This window comes from Phoenix dactylifera, chromosome 8 (genome assembly GCF_051530095.1).
Source record: "Phoenix dactylifera cultivar Ajwa chromosome 8, Ajwa_hap1_PhDact_Kaust_v1.1, whole genome shotgun sequence".
In the NCBI taxonomy this organism is placed as follows: domain Eukaryota; kingdom Viridiplantae; phylum Streptophyta; class Magnoliopsida; order Arecales; family Arecaceae; genus Phoenix; species Phoenix dactylifera.
Genome location: NC_143197.1, coordinates 18,991,639 through 19,005,417, shown reverse-complemented (window position 1 = coordinate 19,005,417; position 13,779 = coordinate 18,991,639). Strand labels below are relative to the sequence as shown.

Here is a 13,779-nt window from a genome sequence, read left to right as displayed (position 1 = left end):
AAAATGAATGTATTTTGGTGAGCACATGTAAACAACTCAATGCATTTACTAACACAGCAAATGATGGAAGCATATCCTATTAAGTCCAACAATTTCATGGAAAAGTCTTGCTTAATTGAAACAATCTACTTTATCTTCAACCTGAAGTGCAACGAATGCCATTGAAACCTTCTTAGTTCTTAGAAGATTTTAAGGAATGTTATAGCCCTTCTGTAGAGACCAAAATATTTTGTCACATCAAAAGAGAACTTGCCTCTGCTTAGTCTTCTTCTTGGCAAGCTTCTGAGGAAGGCAAAAATCGGGAGTCCCATGATCATGTAATAACATCCAAGAGAATCGCATGGTACAGAAGACTAAACTATTAAATTCTTTTGACTCGAACAGAAGTTCTCGACTTGTTGAAACTCTTGGAGAAGTAACTGTGAACTTGGTAGTGAATAAATATTGTGAGCATCGTGCACTCAAGAACTGTAAATCCCAATGGCTTTTGGAACACTGTTGATGTGGATCTTGCCATAGGAACCGAAGAACGTGTCGTTTAGAGTTTTAGTGGTGCAAAAACTAGATGGTAATGTGCAAGAAAAGATTAGAATGAACATTAGAATAGTGTGATAGTCTGACACAGTTACAACAAAATAGAACATAATTACAAGATTTGTTATTCAATTAGTCCAAAGAATGGATGTAATCGGTAATGAATTGTATCAAAATGGTGCCATAGGAAAAAAATATAGTACTAAGGAAACTTTCCAATTCTGCACATTAATGTAGTTTTTATATGTAGTTTAGATATATTGAGTGTCTCAAAGTAAAAAATCAGAAACAAGCCAATTTAACAAGAATGCACCAGAGCTCGATGTCGAACTAAATGGGCATGTGAATCAGTTTCTTTTTACTTGAACCTGGCTATGGACTAGAAACTTTATATTTATTATTAGATAAAGTCCTTGAATAACTTTGTGTAATTCTCAAAGATAAATCGATTTCAATTTTAGCAGTTCACAGGGGTTAGGAGGCCCTCAACTCTATCCAAACTCTAACTAATTTTTATCCTTACAGTTTCATGAACCTAAATTATCAAAAAAAAAAGTCAATTCTTCAACACAAACCTGAATGTCACTTTTAAACAGACTTTGCATGAATCTTTAGACATGATGTGATCAATTTGTCATCCTATATCAGAATTTTCTAAAGATGAAGGTATCATACCGTATGTGTCCATATCATACAGTTCATGCTTCAGACTATGCTAGACAATTATATGCTCGCCAATTTGTTGAGCAAAACATACATTGGTATAAACATAAATGGAGCCTTTCGTTTACAATTGCAGTACTTTGAGGCAAGTATTCAAAAAATCAAGGTATATACCATATTAATCATCTGCAGGTACAGTATGTACCGCATTGAGCTGGTGCATGGCTGGTCCAAATGAGGAAAAAAAGATGTAGCAAGTGGTAAAGGGTTGATACAGGCAATATAGTTCAGTTTGGGCACTACAGGTCAGTAGCCTCATCTGCAGAACTGTCCAGATAAATGTTGGGTACTGATTCTAAACCAGTAGAGTAAATAGCAAGCACTACCAGGTTGATACATGTGATATGTTAATTCTTGCTTTGATCGTTAGATTTTTCAGGCGGAATCCTACAAAAACACATTGAGTAAATGGTCAGATCCGTTGTTTTTAAATACTGCCAAAGGACGCACGTGCAAGCAGCCCCCCACCTGCAATGCATACCCTATATGCGGTTATTATATGTAGTTGGGCCGCATATAGGCCAAATAGACAGTTTGATTAGCACTTTGTGGACACATATATAGTAGGATTAGGATATTAGGATTATGTAGCTGCATATTGATAGGCTCGCTGCGCCTACCAGATCACGACGGACTCGGAGACCCAATCCACGATACCTGGTGGCTATGCAACTCGCAGAGTCGGAAGTGTGGGAGCCAACAACAGTTCCAGACCAAGCCACGCACGTGGAAGGGGAGCTACCCACGCAGGAACGGGGAGCGGAACGCAGACTGGGCTCAGCGGCGAAGAAGACGGAAGTGGAGCACGTTCCGGGGAAGAGTGCATGGCCGAGTCTCTCGGTTACGTGGGACGGGGAGAAGGAATGCACTCCGAAGCAGAAGGAAGCCAACGTGACGAGACGATAAGTGATGGTGAGGAACTGACACATGATGGCCCGGTCTCTCGTGTCAAAGGGACGGAAGTATTAATCCAGAGAGAACGTCTGGGCTTGGGGAGTAGTGTGAGATATTATTATTTTATCTTCCTTTGTTTATTTCCTTGGGGTTACTCTCACCCGAAGAGAGCTGTCCGCTGTTTTGCATGGCGGGCCCTCTGTAGTTCATTGTGAATTCCGTAGCTAATGAAGTTCATCTCCACTTCTTTCCATCGTCTTTCCCTTCTCTGACTGGGACCTAACATCTGGTATCAGAGCACGGGATATGTCGAATAAGGAAAGGATCGAGCACCTCGAAGTCGAGGTGGGCGTGATGCAGGAGGAGCTTCGTAGTATGGAAGCGCGAGTAGACGGGCGTCTTACAGAGGTCTTGGAGGCCATCCGCCACCTACAGGTTTCTATCCAGCCACCCACACCACTCGAACAAACCGCATTGCCGCGGGAAGGAGGCTTTGAACGAAGGGAGGAAATTGTCGGAGCCCATCGTCACCCCAGGATGGATTTTCCACGATTCACCGGGGATGATCCCATTGTTTGGCTCAATCGAGCCGAACAATACTTTGACGGCCAAGGCATTCCAGCCAACCGAAGGGTCTCCACGGCCTCGTTCTACCTGGATGAGGAGGCCAACCACTGGTGGCAGTGGTTACGTCGAACTTACCAAGACGAAGGAGTTGTAATTACATGGAGGGTGTTCGAGCATGAGCTGTTGGCTCGGTTCGGGCCAAATGAATATATCAATTTCAACGAGAAGCTGTCACGCGTCCAGCAATTCGGGACCGTAAGAGCATACCAGCAGGAGTTCGAGAAGTTGGCAAACCGAGTTAGAGGTTGGCCCCCGGATGCTCTCATCGGCACCTTCGTCGGAGGACTTAAAGAGGAGATTGCAAAGGAGGTACGCATGCGGCAGCCCCGTTCCCTCCGAGAAGCCATCACGGTAGCTCGAATGCGAGAGGAACGGCTGGAACAAAAGCGGAGAGCCGGCCGGAGCACCGCATTGCGAGCAGCTGGAGTTCCACGACTACCGAACCCGGCCTCACCTACATCTGCACCACGGTTTCCCGCCCCGGCTCCGATCCGACGCATCTCATGGGAGGAGATGCAGCAACGACTAGAACGCAGACTCTGTTTCAAGTGCAATGAAAAGTTTGCACCTGGGCACCGGTGCAAGACGCCCCAAGCTTACCTGATCGAAGCCGATAGTGGGGGAGGTGATGATGGACCCTGCGAAGGAGGAATCGACCAACACGCCGAAGAGCAAGTGGAAGAGGAGACGCAACCCATGATCTCTCTACATGCATTGACGGGGTGGAGCGGGCCGAAGACGATGCGAGTAGTAGCTCACATCCGGGGACACCCATTAACTGTTCTGATAGACAGTGGGTCGACCCATAATTTTTTGAGCGTTCGAATGGCTCAGGTACTCCAGCTTCCGGTGGAGTCCATGGAGGAGTTCGAAGTTCGAATTGCGAATGGTGACACGCTCCAATGCCAGGAGAAATTTCGATCGGTGGAGGTGGAACTGCAAGGCAAGATGTTCTGGGTGACATTTTACCCTTTGCCATTGGTGGGACTGGATGCCGTTCTAGGCGTCCAATGGCTAGCAATGCTAGGCCCGGTACTCTGCGACTGGAGACAACTAACGATGAAGTTCCGGTGGGATGGGCGAGAATGCGAGCTGTTGGGACAACCACCTGCACTTGCCCAGGCTCTACATCCACAGAAGATATCACGAGAAATAAAAAATAAGGTCCAACTATTTGCTATCTTTGTGAAGAAAGGAGACAACTTTCAGGTTCCAACCAATGAAGAGGAGCAGGCCCCAGAACTCCGAAAGTTGTTACACCAGTACTCAGCATTGTTTGAAGAACCTCGACGATTGCCACCGGAACGAGCCTTTGTCCACCGAATTCCTTTACAAGAGGGGACGTCGGCGATCAACGTGCGACCCTACCGGTATGCTTACTACCAGAAGAATGAGATAGAACGCCAGGTAGCCGACATGTTGGAAGTTGGGATCATCCGTGAAAGCCAGAGCCCTTTTTTCCTCCCCTGTGCTTCTAGTGAAGAAGAAAGATGGCTCCTGGAGGTTTTGCACAGACTTTCGGGCTCTCAACGCCGTCACAATCAAGGACAGGTTTCCCATTCCCACCATTGATGACATGCTCGATGAACTTCATGGAGCCCAATACTTCTCCAAGCTTGATCTCAGGTCGGGGTATCATCAGATTCGAGTTCATCCCGAAGATATTCCAAAGACTGCCTTTCGCACCCATAATGGACACTTTGAATATCTGGTTATGCCCTTTGGGCTGTCAAACGCACTGTCCACGTTCCAGGCGGCGATGAATGCTATCTTCCGGAGATACCTGCGTGAATTTGTCCTAGTCTTCTTCGACGACATCTTGGTGTATAGCGCCACTTGGAAACTACACCTCGAGCACTTGGATACAACCCTTAGCATTCTCACTGAGCATCAGTTCTTCCTTAAACCTTCCAAGTGCTTGTTCGGGCAACATCAAGTTGAGTATCTTGGCCATGTCGTGTCAGCCAAAGGAGTACAGGTTGATGCCACTAAGATCCAAGCTATGCAGAATTGGCCACGACCCATTTCGGTGACGGAACTCCGGGGATTCCTAGGACTAACAGGATACTACCGGAAGTTCGTTAAAGATTATGGAATCATCGCCGCACCACTCACTGCGTTGCTAAGGAAGGGTCAGTTCCAATGGAATCCCCAGGCGGAGCAAGCCTTCCACCAACTCAAACGGGCTATGACAACAACTCCAGTGCTCGCTATTCCGGATTTTACAGCAACGTTCATCATCGAAGCGGATGCCTCAGATCGTGGGATTGGAGCGGTTCTCACGCAAAACGGGAAGCCAATAGCTTACATGAGCAAGGCACTGGGTGTGGCAAAGAAGGGATGGTCTACATATGCCAAAGAGATGCTAGCGATCATGGAGGCAGTTCGGCTGTGGCGACCGTATGTGCTGGGAAGGAAGTTTCAAATACGCACTGATCAAAAGAGCCTCCGGCACTTCCTAGAGCAGCGAATAAGTACCCCGGAACAGCAGAAGTGGGTGGCTAAGCTCCTCAGATACGAATATGAGATCATCTACAAATCCGGGAAAGATAACACGGCTGCAGATGCTCTCTCACGACTCCCTGAAGAAGCAGCGCTTCACGCCCTCAGTCGTCCCATCTTCGACATTTGGGAAGAAATTCGGATTGCCCATCGAGAAGACCCTTATCTGCAACGGAAAAATCAGCAACTAAGAGCTGAGCCTGATAGCATGAGGAATTACCAATCCAGAGGAGGGATTTTATATCACAAGGGCCGGATTTTAATCCCTCCCGACTCGCCATTAAGAGTTAAGCTGATGGAGGAGTTTCACAACACCAAAATTGGAGGCCACTCGGGAGTCCTCAGAACTTACAAACGGGTCTCTCAAGCTTTCCATTGGGACTCCATAAAGAAAGACATCCAGAAGTTTGTGGCTGAATGTGTAGTCTGCCAACAACATAAGTACATAACCCAGGTGCCAGCCGGACTCCTACAACCATTACCAATCCCTTCTCAGGTGTGGGAGGACATTTCAATGGATTTTATAGAAGGCTTGTCATGGTCAAAAGGAAAGAATGTGATCTTGGTTGTTGTCGACCGACTTACTAAGTATTCACACTTCTTATCGTTATCCCACCCGTATACTGCAAAGGGGATAGCTGAGCTATTTGTCAACCAAGTAGGGCGATTGCACGGGATGCCGAGGTCAATAGTCAGTGACCGGGATCCGATATTCATGAGCAACTTCTGGCGTGAATTCTTCAAGCTACAGGGAACATCGCTCAACATGAGCTCAGCTTACCATCCTCAATCCGACGGTCAGACGAAGGTAGTTAACCGTTGCGTGGAGCAGTACCTCCGGTGCCTGTGCAGCCAATATCCAAAGGCGTGGGAACAGCAGTTGGCATGGGCGGAATACTGGTACAATACCACCTTTCATTCTACTGCAGGCATGACCCCATTCCAAGCGTTGTATGGACGAGCACCGCCTACGATCAACCGGTATATGGAAGGGATCTCCGCAGTGGACGAAGTTGATCGAGCGTTAGTTCACCGAGATCAATTGCTAGGAGAGCTAAAGGAAAACTTGGCCCGAGCCCAAGGCCGCATGAAGCAACAAGCCGACCAGAAGAGGAGGGAAGTTGTTTTCACTGAAGGCGAATGGGTATTCTTAAAACTTCCACCATACCGACAGCAAACCATATTCCAGCGAGCTCATCAGAAGCTCGCCCAGAAATATTTTGGGCCATATCAAGTTCAGGAGCGAATCGGGCCGGTGGCTTATCGATTAGCATTACCTGCGGAGGCAAAGGTGCATCCGGTGTTCCATGTTTCGCTTCTCAAACGGAAGCTGGGAGAAGGTCAAGCACCCTGCCAAAATCCTCCACCCATCCGTGAAGATGGCCAACCAGTGATAGAACCAGTCGCTATCAAAGATTACCGCTGGGTTAAAAAGGGGGGGAAGATCATCGAAGAAGTACTGGTGCAGTGGCGCTCGCTACCAGAAGAAGACGCTACTTGGGAGGAATACCATCAGTTGAAGCAACGGTACCCAAACGCAAACCTTGACGACAAGGCTTTAGCTAAAGGGGGGAGGGATGATAGGCTCGCTGCGCCTACCAGATCACGACGGACTCGGAGACCCAATCCACGATACCTGGTGGCTATGCAACTCGCAGAGTCGGAAGTGTGGGAGCCAACAACAATTCCAGACCAAGCCACGCGCGTGGAAGGGGAGCTACCCACGCAGGAACGGGGAGCGGAACGCAGACTGGGCTCAGCGGCGAAGAAGACGGAAGTGGAGCACGTTCCGGGGAAGAGTGCATGGCCGAGTCTCTCGGTTACGTGGGACGGGGAGAAGGAATGCACTCCGAAGCAGAAGGAAGCCAACGTGACGAGACGATAAGTGATGGTGAGGAACTGACACATGATGGCCCGGTCTCTCGTGTCAAGGGGACGGAAGTATTAATACAGAGAGAACGTCTGGGCTTGGGGAGTAGTGAGATATTGTTATTTTATCTTCCTTTGTTTATTTCCTTAGGGTTACTCTCACCCGAAGAGAGCTGTCCGCTGTTTTGCATGGCGGGCCCTCTGTAGTTCATTGTGAATTCCGTAGCTAATGAAGTTCATCTCCACTTCTTTCCATCGTCTTTCCCTTCTCTGACTGGGACCTAACACATATGCAGCCTACTTACCAATATACAACCACGTACATGGTTGTGTGACCACCTATGCTGCCATTCTTATTGAAGCCAGGTGAATAAGGCATACTCAAGCTCATGGTCAGTCGGAGGTGGGTTTCAAGCTAGGCGTGTAGATGTATATTAACAATGCCAATAGGTTAATTATGCTATAGTTTTTGAGTGAAGTTAATTAATTATACTATAGTTATTACTACTAAAAATCAGTACTATGCACTAACGGATAGATGTTACTGTGATTAATATTGCTAGTGTTTACAAAAACTTAAATGTTTCAAATACTCAACCGCATGTGCGCCTGCATATCTGACCCATATAATGCATATGCACTATGTGATCCCTTAACCATCTGCAGACCATAGTTGTCTTTTAAAACATTGGTCAGGTCTAGTTCGATATTCCAAACCCATACAAGCTGGAATCACATATGCTGAATAATAAACCAGGACCAACCAAACACAAGCCACTTGAATGTAGATGGATAATTAGGGAAAATGAACATTAGTTTGTTTGAGGTTGATTAATAATGGCTTCACTTACAATACATTGTAAAAGCAACTCCAAATTCTTCTTTTTCTTTCCTATGCTTCACCTTTGTTTTAACAAGTGATGGGGATCATGAGGTTTTCACGCCTACATGAGGTGTTCAAAAAGGCATACAAGTTTGTGAATCAACATCAATGACCTGGCACCTTGATTGGAGATGATGGAGAGACATATGATCACAATTAGAGTCATGATACAGCTGTTTTAGGGATTATAGGGTTTATTTCTCTCTATTCTCATGTCTTGTTTTTCTTTTAGTGTTTAATGCTTAGTGTTCTTTTTTAATTGTTTAGCAACCTCAGATATTGAGATCTAACTTGGTAGATGGTGATATGAAAGTCAAAATGGATATAAAACTACATTGTTTCATCCACCATCTCTAATTATCACCTAATCCCTACTCCATCAAACATCTATCTGTTAACTTCAAGTTCTGTAGGTCCCCAAAGCCATACAAATAGAAAAATATATGCAGGAATAAGAGTCACAATCCAGCTTTCCTTGTGCTGCCAAGAAACATGTTCCTCTATTTTATAAGGCTCCATTGGGTTCCGAGATAGCAAAACAGGATTAAATGGGTCGAGGTGCAATTACATGAAGAAAATGGATTTTTTTAATGGATTAAAGTCATACCACCATTTCATGTAGTAATTTTGCCTCATGTGGGTTAAATGGGTAAGCTAGTTAAATGGGTTTGGTGCTTTCATATTTTCTGAAGTTCCTATTGTACCCATCATTAAAAGTGCTCTAACCCAATGTAAAAAGTGGCTATCTAGCGGGGAAATGAAATAAGGATCAAAAGGACTTGCACCATCTTAACCATGAACCAAACAGTGCCTAGGACTATAATTAGGCAAGAATAATTAAATTTGCTATTCCTTGTGCCACTCTTGGGAGGATAGTGTTTTGAGAAACACAGTTAAAATAAAAAAAAAAAATCTCAAAATTTTTAATCATGCAAGAGATGTAGGTGTTCAAGAATAACTACATTTGTAATTCCACTATGCCACAATTGGGAGCATAACCTTTCAGTCCTGTTTGCTTCCTCATCACTGACGAGCCCCAACTCAAGTTCAGTCAGAAGTGTGCACTTCCAAGTGTTTGTTTCCCCCTAACTAAGCATGAACATGTTACTCCAGTTCACTCAGAAAGGCCAACTTGACTTCAGAGGAGGCTGCTCTAAAGTCAAGTTCCATGTAAAAAAACATTAATTGCTACTTCAATGCTCTCCCATTCACTCACCTCAAAAACTAGCCAGTTTAACAATATTTAAGTGTTCATCACCAACTCACTTATTATGACCCAAATTTATGCAAAACAAACTACGGAACTCTTTTTATCAGAACTAGAATCTCCCACTTCCGACATATAAAAAAACAGGCTCTTATGGAACCCAATCATAACGAAACAAACAGCAGAACTCTAGTGCTCAGAACTTGAAATCTCAAACTTCAATGTAGAATCAAACAGGCCCTTATGAAACCCAGTCATAACAAAAAAAAAAAAAAAACAGCAGAACTATAGCTCTTGGAACTTGAAATCTCACACTTCCAACATAGAAAAAAGACACTTATGGAAACCAGTCATAAAAATAAGAAAAGGAACTTAGAAATTTTCACTATTCAAGAAATGTATGTCCAAAGTATTATGAATCAAACATGATGAATCTGCAATATGCAGTAACATAATGTGACTATCAGCAGTAATAACTCTATAGGTAGAATGTTTATGCAACATGATAACCAGTCAAGAGCAAGCTTTCGAATGGATGAACAAAAGATCTCTCTAATATGTTACAACTAAAAATGAAAACTTCAAAAAATAAAAAAAAGTTAATTAATTAATCTAATACACTTGCCTCTCTAAAATATCCGGCCATAATAGCATTATACATGCCTGCTGTGGGCATCTCATTCATCTCTTCTGCATCTGTCAGCAGGTTGTATGCACCTTCAAACTGCATACAATTAAATTGTACTAAATGTCACCCCTCAATGGCAAATAGGCGGGATATTTGTAAAAATATGTACCATATATAACATAATAACCATTCACTCGAGAACTATAATAATAGACCGATAAAAAAAAAATTGATAGCCTCCATAAAGTTTTTATGAACGTACAAAATATAAAGCTATTCCCGCAGAATATTTTTTTAATATACCAAATACTTATGGAGATAATAAACCAGGGTAGTAGGAAACAAAACAAGCACTGGTAAGCCACTATCTTCAAAAGACAATAAACCCGGGTATCTGGAAACAGTATGAGCACTAGTTATGAAGTTTGTCCAGAAAACTAGAAACAAGTTTCTGGGCCATTTAAGAGTGGATGATAGAGCAATGATCTAGAGCTGCATAGGTGGAATTTTTTAACAAAACAGTATAAAATGGAACAGCTTGGAAGCCTATGTGTTGGAAGGAATGATACTGAAACATAAGTAGAAACATCAAGGATATATACAATATATGTGTGTTAGTCTCTGTGAGTACAGAGAGAGCGAAAGAGGTTTTAAGAGATACTTACAAGCCAATAGCTATATTATTAGAATTATTATAAAAAACAGCTTTCCTAAAAAACTATAGACTATAGGAGGGAACAGAAAAGAATTACGTAAGGGAAAAAGATGGACAAATCAACATAAGCTAGAAGAGCGAAAAAATTATTTATCGTGTTGTTTTAAGCAAGGTATGCGGTACCGGTACCGACACCTGTATTGATTGGCCGGCGGTACGATACGGCATCGTGCCGTTCTGGCACGTACTGATAAAGAAAATCTGGCAAGGGAGGGGGAGAGGGAGAAGGAGAGAGTGGGGAGAGGTAGAAGGAGAGAGAGGAAGAGAGGGAGGGAGAGGGAGAGATGCCAGGAGAGGGAGAGAGAAGGGGCTTGAAAGCCCTCCTCTCCTTCTTAGCTTCTCCGCAGGGGCTGCAGGGGGCACCCTTGTTTCGTCGGCACCCCTATTTCAAAACGAAATAGGGGCTCTGGTTTCGAAACGAAGGCTCCGGCTCCGCCCTAAATTTTTTTTTGAGTATCCATCTGATTTCACTTCAAAAATCACAAAAAAAATATTAGGGTAGGGGCCCCTATTTTGTTTAGAAATAGGGATGCCCCTGCAGCCCCTACAAAGAAGCTGAGGAGAAGAGGACTTTCGAGCCCCCTCTGCCTCTCTCTTTCTCTCTCTCTCTTTTCCTCTCTCCTTCTCCCTCTCTCCTATTTCGCCGGATTTCTCGAACCAAAGAGCAGAACCATGCCGATCCACCCTAAGTACGTCCTAAATCGGACGGTTCAAGGCGGTAGAGCATTCCTTGGTTAAGTGTTTAATGGTAATAAGAGCAATTAGCCCACTAACACATTTGGGTTGGTGATGCACCCTAACTCTGAACCAAAGGACTAATCTTGTATTAAAATAAAAGGACCAAACCAAAGACCAAGATGTAATACAAGCTTCATTGGATAAGTTATATGCTTCTAGCCATCTAATGTATCACAAGGTTGTTTTGACCTGTTTGTCATCCAACACAGCTCATGATTTTTCAAGGCCAATTATGTTATGGGATCCAAGCGATCTTACATAGCATCTGATTCTATGAATTGTTTTAAACGTAGCACTTTTATTTTGAGTCGGATTAGATTATGGAGGGGTATGGGTAAAGAAGTCAGTTCAAGAAAGTAAGATATATTTAGCAACTTAGAATATATGGTCATTGAAAGAGAAACTGATGGAACTAAAAGGTATAATACCTAGGAGGAGAGCTAACATAGCTTGCCTGCAAATGGATAGGAGGAAAAAAAGAAGGCAGTTGGTAGGGCAAATTATAAATTTTGGTACATAGGGAAATACAAAAATGGAGTAGGAACTATTGTAGATAAGAGTTTAAAAGATTGACGATATTAAGAAAGTAGGAGATACAATAATCTTGATAAAATTGGTCTTAAAGGAGAAGTTCGTTAATATTATTCATGTTTATGCTCCTTAAATAGGATTGTATGATGCTGCAAAGTAATGCTTTTAGGACTTGGATGGATTAATTCAAGAGTTTCCTAGTAGAGAAAAGATATTTATCGGAGGAGATTTGAATGGATATATGGGAAATATAGTGTAGGTTTTGAAAGAATGCATGAAAGGTACAGTATCAGACATAAAGACGAGGAAGGAGATGCAATTTTGGATTTTGCAGTGGTATATGACCCATATTAGCTCATACTTTCTTTAAAAAGAAGGATCCTCACTTGATAACTTTTAAATATAGGTTTAATACTAGTCAAATAGATTTAGATTGATCGAGCTTTATGTAAAAATTGTAAGGTTATATTGCATACGAGTTTACCCAGCCAATACGACAAGTTATACTTTATGGTGCAAAATGTTAGGCAATTAAAAAATAACATGTGCACGAGATGAGTGTGATCAAAATGAGAATGTGGAGATGGATGTATGGTAATACAAGAAAAGATGGAATAAGAATGAAATCGTTCGTAAAAAGATAAAAGTAACCCCAATTGAGGACAAATTGAGAGACCACTTACATAGTTTGGACATGTACAACATAGGCTAAGGGATACATTAGTGTGAACGAGTGATTTGATACATGTAAAAAGAAAGAGGGTAGAGATAGACCGAAAATCATATGGGATAAAGTAGTAAGGAAAAACTTAATATTATTTCATTGTTCAGAAATTGTGGCCCTAAATAGAGTGGCATGGGAAAAAAGGATTCATGTAGCCGACTCTAACTAGTTTGGGATGAAGGCTTAGTTGAGTTGAGTTCAGTTGTATTCAAGTTTTGAACATTAGAATTGAATGACAATTTATTGAAGAGTTTAAAGTGAGTTTCTTCTCTTATCTAATGTGTAGCCATATAGAATAGTACAATGAAATGCTACAGACTATGTTGAAAATCTTGTTGTTGATTCCAAGGGCTAGGAAAGTGAACCTAGAGAATTCATGTAGCAAATTTCATGCAAAAAAAAACAAAGAGTACTTCTCTTGGTTCACCTTATTCTTTTTATATCTATTTCTTTTTTTACTTCCGTATTTAATCAACTTTCCTAAATCCCTTATTTTATTTTAATCCATTAGCCATTGTTAACTTTTTTTCTAAATTAGATTAATAAGGGCAAGAGAGAAAAGAGCACTACATCCAAGTCAAAACAACATACAATGATAGATTGGTTGCCTCAAAATTAGATGAAGATGCTTGTGCATAGCATCTGCTTTTATTTTGGTTGTAAATTAATAAATCCATGACTAAAATTTTCTTCAACACCTACTTCATTCCAGATGCCAATTTAGCATGCTATCACCATAGAATTTAAACCCTAACTGAAATATGGGTCTAAAGGGTGAAGAACATGTTAAGAAAAAGGATTGCATCAGGTTATATTAGTATTAACATATGGGGACATAAAGGAAAGAAAGCAATTAGAACCCAATCTGGTGCCAATTTTAGTTAGCAGTCATATAAATAGCTTTTCTATTATCATCATCACATTTTGATATTTATCAGGATAATATTTATCCAACTCCCCCCCCCCCTATGTTCTTAATGTATAATACTTTGTACATAGCCTGTCCTAAACCTAGATAAAGGAGCATTGCTGTAGGTTCATGGCCAGCATAAAATTATAGTCACATTCTATGACCATGAAACCTGAAAAAAAACGACATTAGGATGTTCCCTACTAGCTATGTGAAACCAAGCAGAAATGAAGAAAAGGATTCATGCAGCTGACCCAATTATACTGTGATTAAGGCTTAGTTGAGTTGAGTTTC

General features: G+C 42.4%; 1 protein-coding gene across 2 annotated transcripts in view; it reads right to left on the bottom strand.

Moving 5' to 3' along the window:
• LOC103715506 (pentatricopeptide repeat-containing protein At4g04790, mitochondrial-like) overlaps window positions 1–13,779 on the bottom strand; it is an 85,009-nt gene that overhangs the window by 30,854 nt on the left and 40,376 nt on the right. For both annotated transcript variants that reach the window (XM_088702978.2, XM_088702977.2), the window contains exon 9: window positions 9,865–9,963. In XM_088702978.2, coding sequence (XP_088559104.2) covers window positions 9,865–9,963 — 99 coding nt within the window. The remainder of the gene's footprint in view (window positions 1–9,864; window positions 9,964–13,779) is intronic.